Source organism: Xyrauchen texanus, chromosome 3, assembly GCF_025860055.1.
Source record: "Xyrauchen texanus isolate HMW12.3.18 chromosome 3, RBS_HiC_50CHRs, whole genome shotgun sequence".
Taxonomy (NCBI): domain Eukaryota; kingdom Metazoa; phylum Chordata; class Actinopteri; order Cypriniformes; family Catostomidae; genus Xyrauchen; species Xyrauchen texanus.
In genome coordinates, this window is record NC_068278.1 from 48,618,659 (window position 1) to 48,632,664 (window position 14,006).

At 39.5% G+C, this 14,006-nt stretch overlaps 1 protein-coding gene across 1 annotated transcript in view; it reads right to left on the reverse strand.

The window, feature by feature from the left end:
- The window catches only part of LOC127624970 (protein unc-13 homolog B), a 92,432-nt gene that overhangs the window by 68,198 nt on the left and 10,228 nt on the right, over positions 1-14,006 (reverse strand). Inside the window, exons 5-8 of the mRNA XM_052099969.1 lie at positions 13,876-13,933; positions 13,474-13,509; positions 8,974-9,193; positions 893-1,147 (exon numbers count right to left, since the gene is read on the reverse strand). Coding sequence (XP_051955929.1) covers positions 893-1,147; positions 8,974-9,193; positions 13,474-13,509; positions 13,876-13,933 — 569 coding nt within the window. The remainder of the gene's footprint in view (positions 1-892; positions 1,148-8,973; positions 9,194-13,473; positions 13,510-13,875; positions 13,934-14,006) is intronic.

Here is a 14,006-nt window from a genome sequence, read left to right on the forward strand (position 1 = left end):
AAATGGCTTGATGAGCACAATTTTCTGTACTGTGTTGAGTATTTGCTATTGATTTTCTAATGACTAATAACCTTTTGTTTATGTCAAAATCATGAGCCATGATTTGCTGCTTGCTATTGCTAAACTGAGGCAGGTGGTAATGGAGTAAGACGATGTTCTCATTCTAGAGATAATCTTACAGGACAAAAATGTTGATACATCCATAATTTTATGATGAGTAATCAATTTGTTGCTCTGTTTTCTCAGAAGAAAAAGAAAACGAAATGTATACAGTGAATTTAATGTGTATGTCTGCCATAAGTTCACAATTTTGTCAACTTTTAAGTGTACACAAGCATATGGCCTCTAACAGACACCAACAAAACACCAATTGTGATTTCATGGGGTCTTTAAAGTAGATCAGAAAACATTTTAAAACATGATTCTGTTAAAGTTAAACAATGTTTAGTCATTTCTATTTGTATAGCGCTCTTCAGAACACACATCGTTTCAAAGCAGCTTTACAGAATATCATGCTCTAACAGAAAATCAAGCTGTAATGTCTGTAATATCTTGAAGTCCTCATTGTGTGGTTTAATTAAAAAACGTGACAGTAGGTAATGCCTTAATAAATTATTTGTCTTTAGGCCCCTAGTGAGCAAGCCAAAAGTGACTGTGACAAGGAGCACAAAACTCCATAACACGTTGGATAATTGAAAAAAAAACATAACCTTGGGAGAAATCAGGCTCACCAGGGAAGCCAATGTTATTATTTCACAAGTATTAATACAATGGTTAATTTTCAAGATAATTCGATAATTGTTATTCCCATTTAAAATAAATCTCTCTCTATACTTATCACTCAATTAATTTACCATTTCTCTATCAAATCTATTCAGGGTGCAACACCTACCTGTGCTGCCTCTCTGGCTTTCTCCCTTGATTAGCAGGAGGCTTGGGCACACTCTGCTCTTTTACTTCTTTCTCCACACTTGCTTGTATCACACTCTCCCCTTTTTCTTTGTCATCTGAGGCTGGAAGGTGTTGAATGACAGCAGAAGGCCTGATCTGAGTATCTGAATAGCTTTGTTCTTCTTGTTCAGAGCTGAACTGGGAACTGACCTGGCTAAGGTTACCAAAAGACCCAAAACGAGAACAGTCCACTGGGCTGAAAGAGAACACGATAGGTATTACAGAACAAAAACACAATCTAGTGATTGCTCAGTGTGGGGCAGAGATTCTCAACAAAGGGTTTCAAGGGTTTTCAAACTAAAATCTCCTTTTGTGTTTCACAAAAGATATAAAGTTTTACTGGTATGAAATAACATAAGGGCAAGTGAATGATGACAGACTTAACATTTTTGGGTGAACTATCCCTTTATTTTAAGAGCAAGCAATGGTCTTGTAATTAATTTAACATGAATTTGGAATTTATCAATTTATGCATGTCTTGACAGACTATTAGAAACCAAAACAGAAAATGACTAATAATGAATATACACAAAGCAAATTATTCTACATCCTGGGAAGATGGAGGGGGATGTTCACATAACAGCATAATAAATGGCCTCAGGACAGTCATTTATTATGATCTTACTAGCCTTTTGTCAAACATTTGTAGAGGGTTTTCTGGCGGCAATCCTGAACTGTAATCTGTAAAAGAAGGGACCTTGTTGTAGTCTATGTGATCTTGGGGAATTCGAGATTTGTTCAAATGTTCTACTTCCATGCAGGAAGCAACTTGTTTAAGCACTGTTGGACTGTCTGGACTTGTGTCAAAGCTTGGACCCTCTGTATCACTAGGATCTGCACTCCCAGTAACCTCTGACTCGAGTGACAATTTAGCATCCTCTGGTTCCTTATTTTCTTCAGTCTTTAACTCTGTGTGTTTGTCTCGGGTAACAGGACAGGTCTGAGGGGCTACACTTTCCATGGGAAGCCTACTTTCCTACCAAATATGGATAGGGAAGACATGGATTCTTCCTTTGCATTAGCGGACTTCTCTTCATGAAAGAGCCCTGCAGAGAGGCATTTGAAACCAGAAAGCAGACCACCACTCTCTGGTTGATGCTGAGAAGGGTTGGGGCTGGCTGAAGGGGCAGGCATGGAGGAACCAAACAATGAGCTGAAAGGTTTGGCTGTCTGCTGCATATGACATCAAATCACCAAAAGAGGATTCTGACAAACTAGCAAACACTCCTTTAGCAGGTGTTGAGAAACAAGTTGCTGGCTTGCTGTGAACACTTGTACCAGAAAACATTTACATAAAGCCAGAAAAGCCACTTGGCTCTGGGGATCTTTGAGAGTCAGCCTTTCTTGATCTTGGTTGATCAGAAATTCCAGGTCTAGGTCCTCTCATTCCAGGCCTTGTTTCATACATACCTGGTCTGGGTTGACTAAAAGGTCCTGCCATTCTTTGTCTTGGCTGACCTGGAATAGCCGGTATTCCTAGCTGAGGTCCAATAATTGCTGAACATGAGATATAGTCAGTGGATCCAAGGATGGATGTGTGAGTGCCACACTTGTTTTTTTCACTTCTGATTTTTATGATTTCACCTAGTTTCTCTTCCAGTATCCAATCTGTTTGTTGGCATCGGAAATGTTATTTAAGACAGTGTTAATTTCAAATTCAATAGCAAATTTGTCTGAGGTTTGTATGTCATCACCTTTCCCTGATTCCACACTTTGCAGTGTTTTATCATTTTCTGTGGGTTTCTCAAAATACAGAGGTCCATTTTTTTCTTGATATTTTTCCAGTTCCATGGATTCTTCTGAATCCATTGTTTTTTCCAACTCCGCTGGTTTGTCAACTACTAAAAATATTTCAGTTTCTAATGACACCTCTGACTGTTTCTCAGGTCCAGTAGACTACGAAACACTCTTGTGCTCTGATACATTTTCAAAGGACACATTGACTAAAATTTAGGACACATTGATTTAAATATAGATCCGTTTTCTCATTTATGTTTTGTTGTTCAACTATTTTGTCAGCTGCAGAAATTAGTTCATTTTAAAGTTGTTGCTCTATCAGAGGTTCAACCTCTTCACCCTAACTTATTGATGTCATAATTGACTTTGTATCTTCACATATGGCTAAATAAATTTTTTCAGTCTTCATTGTAACATCAACAGATTCTTCTTTGTTTTCACCACAGGGATTCTGATCTATTTCCACAGGAGGTACAAAAGCATTCTTTATAGGATGCACTTTTTATCTATAGTTGTTGTATTTTCACCTGTAACTGCATCAGCTGTTGGTGTCAGTTTTTACCATCTTCTATCTTGGTTAGAGACTCTTGTCTAGAAGCACTGGACGCTTGGGCACTCCCCTTGAATTCTTCAGTAGGTTGTGTTATTTTGGAAGGGCTGGCCTCAGGGTGGAGACTTTGATCACTTAGTTGTGCCACAGGAGAAACAGTATTATGACTTTGAGAACTGAAAGCATCTTGTCCAGCAGTGCTTGGTATGAATGGTACAGAATTGGGGGGTAAACCCGCAATAGAGTCCTCAGGTTTTATCTCGAAAACCTCAGTTAGAGCCTTTGAGGATGTCAAAGCATTAGAAAATATATTGATGCATTGACTGTCCGTTTCTTGAGATGCCACATCTGAAAAAGGCTTTTCATTTTCCTCTGTAACAAAATGGCAAAAGTTAATTTCTTGAGTAACTTCAGTGCTTTTCTCTTGGGTTCTCTCAATGGAAGATAAAGCAGAATCATTTTTCTCTGTAGTACCAGGTTCATCTGTCATTTTTTCTTCACTAGGATAGTTTTCCTCAAGACTGCTAGCCACTGAAATCATTATATGAGGGATAAGCATCTCTTTTGGGCCAAAATCTGAAATGCCCAACGATTGATTCTCTAACTCAGTAGGTGAAACTGGAGTAAAAGATGGTCTCTCTTCAACAGATATCATCTCAAACAATTAATTCCTGTTGTGGAGTAATATCAAATTAATCATTGTTGTCCTTTACAGAATCTGGTTTCAAAGCAGATTGAGGTATTGCTGCTGTTTGAGGTACTGAGGTCTGTGAGGGGGTTTGAGTTAACATATGTTGGATGTCTGGTTTGCCAACTGTGGCTGAAAAACCTTGATCTGATATTTCTTTCATTGGAGATGTTTCATCTAGTTGACCTGAATTACTCTGGTTGCCAAATATAACTAAAGATAGCATCTCTTTCAATTGTGTTTGAAGTGCTATGGGGATATTTGTAGTTCCATTTGCAGAGGTACCAGGGCTTGTGGCATCCGGAAATGACATATCACCTGTGACTGAGTCATCAGCTAAGGGTATGCTTCCAGAAGTGTTTTCTTGAAGAGCTGATGTTCCATTATGTTGCACTAGTAACTTCTTTCAACATTGATAGTTGTTGGCTCAGGGGCAGACCCACTATGTTTGCATTGTTAAAGAATGGTGAATGGAAAAAAACTCAGCCACTGGAACTGGTGAAAATTCAACAAGTTTAGCAGGTGGGCATAACACAGAATATACTGGACTTGGAAGAGGATCTGTAGGTGGATAAACCAAGGACGGTGGTGCAGTATGTGCTGGCACAGTAGTTTGTATGGTTCCACTGAATACTGACACCAAGCTCTTGACAGACGTTTCTGCTGTTGTTATCACTGCCTGGTTTGGAGATGAGCTCAATTCATCGTTAGATCCAATACACTGATGAAGTGATGGTTTGATAATCGGCCCACTTCTTTGGGAGACATTAGCTGTGGTTGACTGTGGGTGGCTTGCTCCATCAAAAATCGATATTAATCCTTTGACTGACTTTTGTGTGGTTGAGCTGGAATCTGGGGTTTGGCCAGGAGATATCTGACAATCATCAACAATACTTGTTTTACTTTGTATTTTGTACTTGACAGCTGGACTTTTTGAAAGTGGTTTTGCATTGGACATTTGAAATTGAGTGTTCATAGCACTTGTGGGCACAACCACTACAGATTCTGGTATAACACCACAGTTCATTGGACATTTTTGCAGTAGCAGTACACACAAAGTTAGATGTCAGACCTTGGTCAAATGTGGAGCTTACATCTTGAATTGATACAACTGGGGCAGTTGCCTTAGCTGAACTCTGAACAAGAGTTTTTTCTAAAACTTTTGGCTTTCCATTGAGAGTAGTTTTCCCACTATAAGTGATGCACTCTTCTTAACATTTACCAGCTTACCATTGTTGATTGCTTTATTTGGTCTGTTAGGTATATCTATTTGAATGTGTTGACTCCATGCATTCTCAGTCAATCTTGAGGGAACTGACTGGTGGCTTATCGTCTTTGCATTGATAATGGACCCTTGAGATGGCAGCTGATTAGCTGTATCCTCTGAGCAATATTTATAAGGCATAGATTTTGAGTTCTGGTTACTCAACGTCACCACTATAGAGTCATTGCTAGTTTGTACAGAGAGATTAGAGCCATCTGCTTTTCACACTTGTGCTTTTTTGAAGTGGATGCTCCTTATTCTCCAGATGTGTGGCGATTGATTTAGCAGATTCTCTTTGTGCTTCCATTTGTTGTACAGAAGGTTTGCAGATATGCATGCTCTGCAAATCAGTTCCATTCAATAGACCATTCAAAGGTACTGGCATATTTGAAGCCACCATAGATTAACTATTGAGGTGATCTGTCATTTGAGTAGGCACACTGGACTGAATAAATGGGTATGATGTTTGAGATCTAGCTAAATTCATAGATTTGGTAGCACAAGTCCTGATTTCCTGGCAGTTGGGGAGAAGGTTGCACATTTGTTGGGGGACTCTGAACAGAATATATGGATGGTTTACATTTTGAGAAGATAGGCTGGTAATAATTGGAGATGAAAGATCTTTGGCCTCATCATCACTAGTGTTTCAATTTACACCAACCATTATGTCAACTGTCAAATCAACAACCCCAACACGAGATTTCTTAAATGTGGTACTACCACTTTTTGGAAATCTGCACCCAACACTTGATATCGCCTCTTTGTTTTTAGTGAAATCTATAGGACTTTCTTTCTGCAGAAGATAGGGGTAGTTGTGTTTTGTAGAAGAAGTAATGACAGAGAAGTCCATTGGTTTGCTAGAGGGGTGAAATTCCGCAATTTCTACCCTTAGCGATCTGCTGACATAACAAAGGTTCTGTAGAATGACATCCTTGCAATAATTGCATTTGGTATGGTTTGCCTTGTTGCTCTTTACTCACTGTTGTTACAGGAGTGTCCTAGTTAATACAGGAGGTGTTCCATTGGCTTTCAGTGGGTCAGGAAGTTGTCTAGAAGTGACCTGAGGCTGTGGTGTAATTTTAGATACTGTTGATAATGTGCCATTAGCTGTTTGTGAAGCAGTAGATTTATTTGTCTCATCTTTCCAACTAAGTTGCCAATGGTTGAATAAATAGGGCTGATTGTTTGTTTACACTGACTTATCATTTGGTCAACAAGCTTTTCATCTACATGCCCAATCCTGATTTCAGGAATTGAAAATGTTTTGTCTTATCACCTTTCTGAAGAGCTGAAGACAGATCAACAGGAGCATTAAGGTGCTGTAAGTCACCCTGGTTTTTCCCTGGTGCCCAAAGTGCTTCATCTTCATTGAACAAAGGTATTTTAAAAAACCATAGTGTCATCTTTGGTTTGTCTTTTCTTCACAGAATAATTGAGGAATTTTCAGTGATTTGTTCTAAAACATGACTCTCCTCCTGGGTTGAGATTGTGGTTGACATTTTGTATCTGATTTTTGTTGATTTGGATGTTTGCAGCTCCTCAGTTGCTGGAATATTTTCAGGAGCTGCTAATTTCACAAGTCCAGATAAGAAGCCACCCGACTGAGGCAGAGGTGAAGTTCTTTGAGATGGTTCAGGTGATGTATCCTGTGACATTACTTGCATTGTGTCTCCTTGATTTTCATGACCTGCTGTTGACTTAGCAGAAGAGGTTTGGGGACTTGCAAAGGTCACATTGGCCAATTTGAATAAACCAGATAAAATTCCAAGCTGGGGAGGAGAAGCACTCTGATGTGGTTGGTTGTGGCTCTGAGCAGTTGCTGGTGATTCTTGATGGGACTTCACTTCATGAGAAGGAGGTTGTTGTTGTGGACCTGCTGGTTGGCTGCTTGTGGTGAGGTTTTCAGTGGCAGCCATTTAAATATATCCAGACAACAGTCCTCCTGACTGAGAAGATGCTGCCCTGGTTGAGACTGATTCAGGTTTTGTGAGCCAGTAACAGTGGATAGCAACCCTGATAGTAATCCACCCTGTTGAGGCTGACTAGAACTTGCTTGGGGTTTGTTGCCAACAGATAAAAGACCAGAGAGCAAATCCTTTGACTGGGGTTGAGACTGTGTATCACTTTGAAACTTTGGCTGCATCGGAGTCTGTGGATGGCAATAGTCCTCTGGCTTGGTTTTTGTTCCATCTCGAAGTGACATGTTTTCAGTTGTAAATTCCAGTTGCTTCTCACCTTGGTCTGCATCCTGTGTAACTATTTTAATCTCATTTTGATTTTCATTAGTAGACAGGAATTTTTCTATGCTTTCGAGTTTTTCAGGGACAACAACAACAGTGGGAATATTTTGTGTGGTTGCTCTTGGCCTTGATGAGGCTTGTGTTACAGTCTGTGCTTTGGGTGGATAGGATGGACTTGCTTTAAATAGATTGGAGAACCATCCAGTATATGAATTTCCTTTGGCACACTTTCAAGCAGCACAGCAGGACTGGACAGTGGTGATTTAGCATCAGTTTGGTGTGTGCCAGGTTTATGAGCATTATTATGTTTACCTGTTGCCAGTTTTAGAAATCCAGAGAGCATACCACCTTCTTGTTTAGGCACGTGAGCATTGGTATGAGCATCTGAGGAAAAGAAAGGGAGCTTTAATTTACTACAAAACACACCTGATACATCACCTGTTTTTGGACCCTCAGCTGACTTGAAAATAGAAAACACTGAGGGGGCAGGAGAATTCTCAGCTGGTTTATCATCAGGTTGGTTGGTTGATTTCAGTGAGTTAAATTACTTTTTAAAGGGGCTGAAGAATCCAGTGTCTTCAGTCGGTGCTTGACTGGCATGTTCTGCTTCAGTTTTACAATCTCCTTGCTTAGACGAAGCCCCTTTTGGCATACCATCAGGTAACTCAACAGATAATTCTGTTTCAGGTAAGAGCTCTACTGGCCCAGTTCCTAATCCCCCACATAATGACTGATGCTCAGGTTGTGAGCCCATGCCCTCTATAGACAAACTCCAGCAATACCTTGATGGCTCTCATCCTAGCTTTCTCCTCCTCACAAGAAGTTGTATAGTTATCAAGGGTGTCTTCAAATAAATGTTTGATAAAATGCCCACATCCTGGTTTTGTACAACAGTGCCTCTCTATATGATTCTTGACCTGCCCTTTGCTTGCGAAGTTGCATAATTGAAGGTATGATGGCAATCTCGGGCAGGGAAATTTCATCCTCAAAGTTTGTAGCTTCGTTATAGAATAGACAGACCTCACTGCTGCCCATGTCTGCTCTCTCGATGAGATTTCCTGATGCATCAAACTCCTCAGCCTTAGGGGACATTACATCACACTCTACTGTCTAGTAGAACTGGCTGGCTTTGGAGTAATTCTACAAATTTCACTCTTGGTGTCATCATCATCCCAAGTTTTCTGCACTGGTTCAAGGTTATCGTCATCCAGTATGTTGTAATTTATTTTGTATTTGGTTTCCCATTCTTCAACTCCCATGCCTGAATCTACTGGAATTATTCCAACTCCATCTATACCATTTGAAAATCTTGTATTCGTAAAGTGAAAATGGATGGGGAAAATTAACAATGGAGAATAGAACAAATAATTTGAAATGAAAATAAATTAATGGATAAACGAGAAAAATCAAATAAAAAATTGTAAATGTATGAACATTGTACAGTAACGTCTGAAATAATGCAGAACATTGAATTCTGGGTAGTGTGCATATTTCAAATATATATTAAAAAAACATATGTAAGCAAAATAAGGTTTGAATATACCTCTGTTCTCTTCCTTCTCTATAATCCAAGTCATAGCTCTGGAGATAGTCTGTCCTAGAGTCTTTTGACAAAGCCTGATGCTGTAATCGTTGGCCAATAGGATACTGATGGAGTGAGGAATTGGGTTGGGCTGTTGTGTGGTATCGTGGAGGCCTGCTGTTTGTCTCACTGCGGTAATCACTGTCCCTGTCATCGACAGCACTGTCATGGTCATCAAAGGCTACAGCACAAAGAAATAGAGAGGATAGTTATGTGTTGTCAATTCCAGGTGTGTGGATAGAGGGGATAGTCTTCACTTAAATCTTTGCTCTGAACATTCAAACAGATGATGAATGTATGAAATGAAAGCAGAGACTCCACTGTACAAAGTGCAACATGGTAGTAGGCATGAAAGTGTCTGTTCTAAAACCTATTGAGCTGCTTCCAGAGTAGCACTTTAAAGGGGTCATGTCATGAGGAATCAAATTTCCCTTGATATTTTGACATATAAGAGGTCTTTCTACTGTAAAAACATACTGTAAATTTCAGAACCCAAATTTTAATCCACAATACAATAAAAGCACTTATTGAAAACAAGCTGCAAAAACACCTTGTTCTCTACTTCCATGACTTCCCAACGTCACTAGGGTAGTCATGGAATTAATAAATTAATGGCCGCCTCTACAGCTCAAAAATATACCCTTGGCTCTGCCCACTGGTGCTTCAGTTTGTAAACTGAAGAGAAGAGAAGGACAAACAAGATATACTATGGCCTAATTATTCCTGAACATCAAAGTAGGACCCATCTGCACTATTTTTGATTATTTTTCTATATATTCATGTTCTAGACAGACATCTTTGACTGCTATTTTTAATTATTGAAAAAATGCACTAGATGGACATTTTTAACCATTTTCAAATCAACATAACAGTGATGACAGTTTACATGAATAATATACAATGTACAGTATACGATACACACAATATGGAATACACAGTATACAATAAAAATTGTATATATAAAATATACAGTAGGTTGTATTGTGCTGTATTGACATTCAGGCTGTCGGTTGATAGTCAGTTGCCAGTGTGTTGTTGAGAGAATATAATGTATGACTGTCCAGTGTGAGATAATAAGATTAATATTGATCGAGAGATCAAGAGTTCAAAAGTCTGATTGCTTGAGGGAAGAAGCTGTCATGAAGTCAGCTGTTGTGGTTCGTGATGCTGCGATACCTTCTGCCTGATGGAAGCAGAGAGAGCAGCACATGGTGCGGGTGGCTGGAGTCTCTTATGATCCTCCAAGCTTTTTTCAAACACTGCCTGGTGTAGATGTCCTTTCGCACCACACTTTGCAGGGCTTTGCGGTTGAGGGCAGTAATGTTGCCGTACCAGGCAGTGATGCAGTCAGGATGCTTTCAATAGTGCTGGTGTAGAACAGTGTGAGGATGTGGTGGTCCATTCCAAACTTCCTCAGCTGTCTCAGGAAGAAGAGGCACTGGTGAGCCTTCTTCACAATGGCCTCAGTGTGGACGGACCATGTGAGTTCCCCTGTGATGAGGACACCGAGGAACTTGAAGCTGCTGACTCTCTCCACCAGTGCTCCATTGATGGTGTTGGGGCTGTGTTATCTGTCTTTTCTCCTGAAGTCCACCACAAGCTCATTGGTCTTACTAACATTGAGCGAGAGGTTGTTCTCCTGACACCAGCGTGTCAGAGTGTGCACCTCCTCTCTGTAGGCTGTTTCATCATTGTCTGTTATCAGACTTACCACAGTCGTATCATCAGCAAACTTAATGATGGCATTGGAGCTGTGTGTTGCCACACAGTCATGTGTGTACAGGGAATACAGGAATGGGCTGAGAACACAGCCCTGTGGGGCTCCAGTGTTGATGGTCAGTGATGAGGGGATGTTGCTGCCCATTCTAACTACCTGGCGTCTGCTTGACAGGAAGTCCAAGATCCAGCTGCACAGCGAGCTGTTTAAACCCAGAGCTCAGAGTTTCTCATCAAGCACTATGGTGTTGAATGCTGAGCTGTAGTCTACAAACAGCATTCTCACATATGTGTTCCTTTTTTCCAGGTGGGAGAGAGCAGTGTGCATTTTAGATGCAATGGCATCATCAGTGGTGCGGTTGTTGCGGTATGCAAACTGCAGTGAGTCCAGTAAGGAGGGCAGCACAGAGCAGTTGTAATCTCTGATTAGTCTCTCAGGGGGTCAGAGCAACAGGATGCCAGTCATTTAAGCAAGTGATTTTTGATTGCTTTGGTACAGGCACAATGGTGAATGTTTTAAAGCATGTGGGGACCATAGTCAAGGAGAGAGAAAAGTTGAAAATGTCCATAAAAACACCAGCCAGTTTGTTCGTGGATGCTCTGATGAAACAAGTTACGCTATCAGCGTATACCTCGATGTCGTCATTAGAGGTGGACCGTTTTTATGTTTCTGGCAATGTGATGGTGTATGTGTGTATCTAGTTCACATTGTGCTTTGTGCTGTGTGCGCGTCATGTGGATGTGTCTTCATCATATCCAGTCATAATACGATTCAAGCATAGCAAAGCAACTATTATTGAAGGATGGGGCAGTTCAAAACACTAATGGACCAGATGCAAAACAGAAAGTAAACCATTTAATTAATGAATACTTCAAATGTCATGAATGTTTAAAAGTTTATGTTGCTTTGTGTTAAATGCTAGGCTTGAGATGAAACAGTTTAAAGTATTCAGATGCAATGTGGTGGATGTGCATTATGTGTAAACCCTGAAATGTATTTAATTATAACATTGTGGGGTTGTTCATTCTCTTCCAAATTAATTTCAAATATCGCTGATTTCAGAGGGCTGCACGATGTTAACCAATCATAAAAGTGGACATTTATTTTGAAGTTTTAAGGAGGTGCTTAGACCAAAACCAAGTGTTTCAGTCAGAGGGCCAAAGACAGGGTAGAAAATGATCATATATTACTAAATTCTGACAAAAGAAAACCCTCAATAACATTGTCAGCAGATCTCAGGGAAAAAAAATAAAACTATATATAAATAAAAGAGCATTTAATGAACCCTTAAAGACATCATAGGCTCTTCCGATGCAAAGGCTGTTCCAAAAGGTAGGTGAACTTTATTACACCGTGTCCAAACCAGATGCGACGCAGCACTGCTGCATGCAATAAAAATGTATCTTTTCCATGTTAAACAGAGTTTTTGTCTTTACCAGCTACGATAGCCATACTTTCTGCAAAGGTGCGTCAGTCAGCACAGTCAATAAATGGGTCAAAAACCCTTCTTATAACAGTGTATTAAAGCCAGCATCTCACTAGCCCATTCATGACAACCTGATTTTGGCCGAGTGTCAAAAACCTACTGAAAGTTGTGCTTCAGTTCTCACTCACTTCAGTCAGAGGTCTGTCACACACACACAACAATTAAGAATGGTGGGGAAATACTGGCTGGCTCCCTCTGACGTTCTCTCCGCTTCCCTGTCATATGGAGAATGGCGAAATAGCAACTGGAGTACCACGTGAACATAAACAATGGTAACAGACTGAATTAGGATGTGATTTGTAAAGTAACTTTGCCCTGTGTATGTGAGTGATTGTGCATTTATCACGTCCATAGAAGGCGTATGTCCATATGCAGATTCAGTGAGAAAATGAGTTATGCTCGATAAACAAACGGTTACATTTGACTGTTCTGATTTTATTGTCATCTTAGTGTATGAATAATGTGGTGTTGCATCACATCTACTGTGGACAGAGATTGCTTGTTGCTGAAATCTTACTGCATCGTGTCTGGTTAGGACAAAGTGTTATGCAGACTCGAAAAATATCCAAATTCTAAGGTATCATCATATGTATCCTTCCCTGGGTAGGCGATCCAAAAATGCACCATGATGAGCTTGATGGAAAAATAAATCCAAGATGGTGGACAAAGCAAGACCATTTTTGATAAACAAATATACTTATAATCCATTCAATACTGTAAAAGCATCGATACAATTTTGTTTAATATGATATAATTTTTTTTAGAAAATGTTTACCCAAAATTTGTGCGCTATGCGTGTTTATGCTCAACTGAGTATTGTATTGTTTCTCTCGATGCGAGTCGAGTCTCATGTGCGCTGCATGGGGGGACACAAGCAGTGACAGCAGTGTCCTGTAGTGTGACATGCTACACTTCACCTCAAACTATTACATTATTATTTCTAATTCTTCTATTATTACATGAAGTTTTATGACTTCGTATTAATTGAAAGATTACATGGAATATTTCAATGATTAAAAAAAAAAACATTTTCACACCACAGGAGCAGATACGTGAACTGCAAAAAGGTAAAAGGTGATTAAAATTGGAGGCATTTTTAAATCTTAATGTTGGTAAAGTTCAAGGACATGTCCTTATGATTCACTCTTTCATTTTGTGAAAGAAAAAAGAAAGAAAGAAAGTCATGCAGAGATACAGAGAGATAGATGCAGTGAATCTGAAGTGAAATGATGATGAGTGATGGACATGAAGTACATACTCTGCTGATTACTCCATCCAAAGTATGTCCAATTGCCTAGTGATGTGGAAAAAGTTGCAAATTTGAAAATGGTAAATCAAAGCATTGCCAACTACAAAACCCCCAGGTCTCTACTTTCCTAATCATTTCATATATCATAAAACAGACATTCTTCTGATCTTCTTAGAAAATACTTTTAAGAAATGATATCAATTAGCCTACTCAAGGACATCCTGATTGCTTAAATAACAGGAAATACCTGACAAAAAATAAATACAACAAGCGTAATGCAACATGAAGTCTGAAAAACATAAAAAGCTAAATGCATTAGAACAGCTATAAATTACTGCCATCTACTGGCTTGAACAGGACATTTAAAAATACATAATTTTCCAATGTAAAAGCTCAAATAAAAACACTTACAGCATTGGGAGGGCACTGAGGGAAGTTGTCTTCTCTGTGCTTCATCTGGCAGTGAATACTATTGAGATGAACAGGACATTTACATGAAAAGTAGGCTAAAAGGTCACGATGACACACAACAGGAAGTGCTT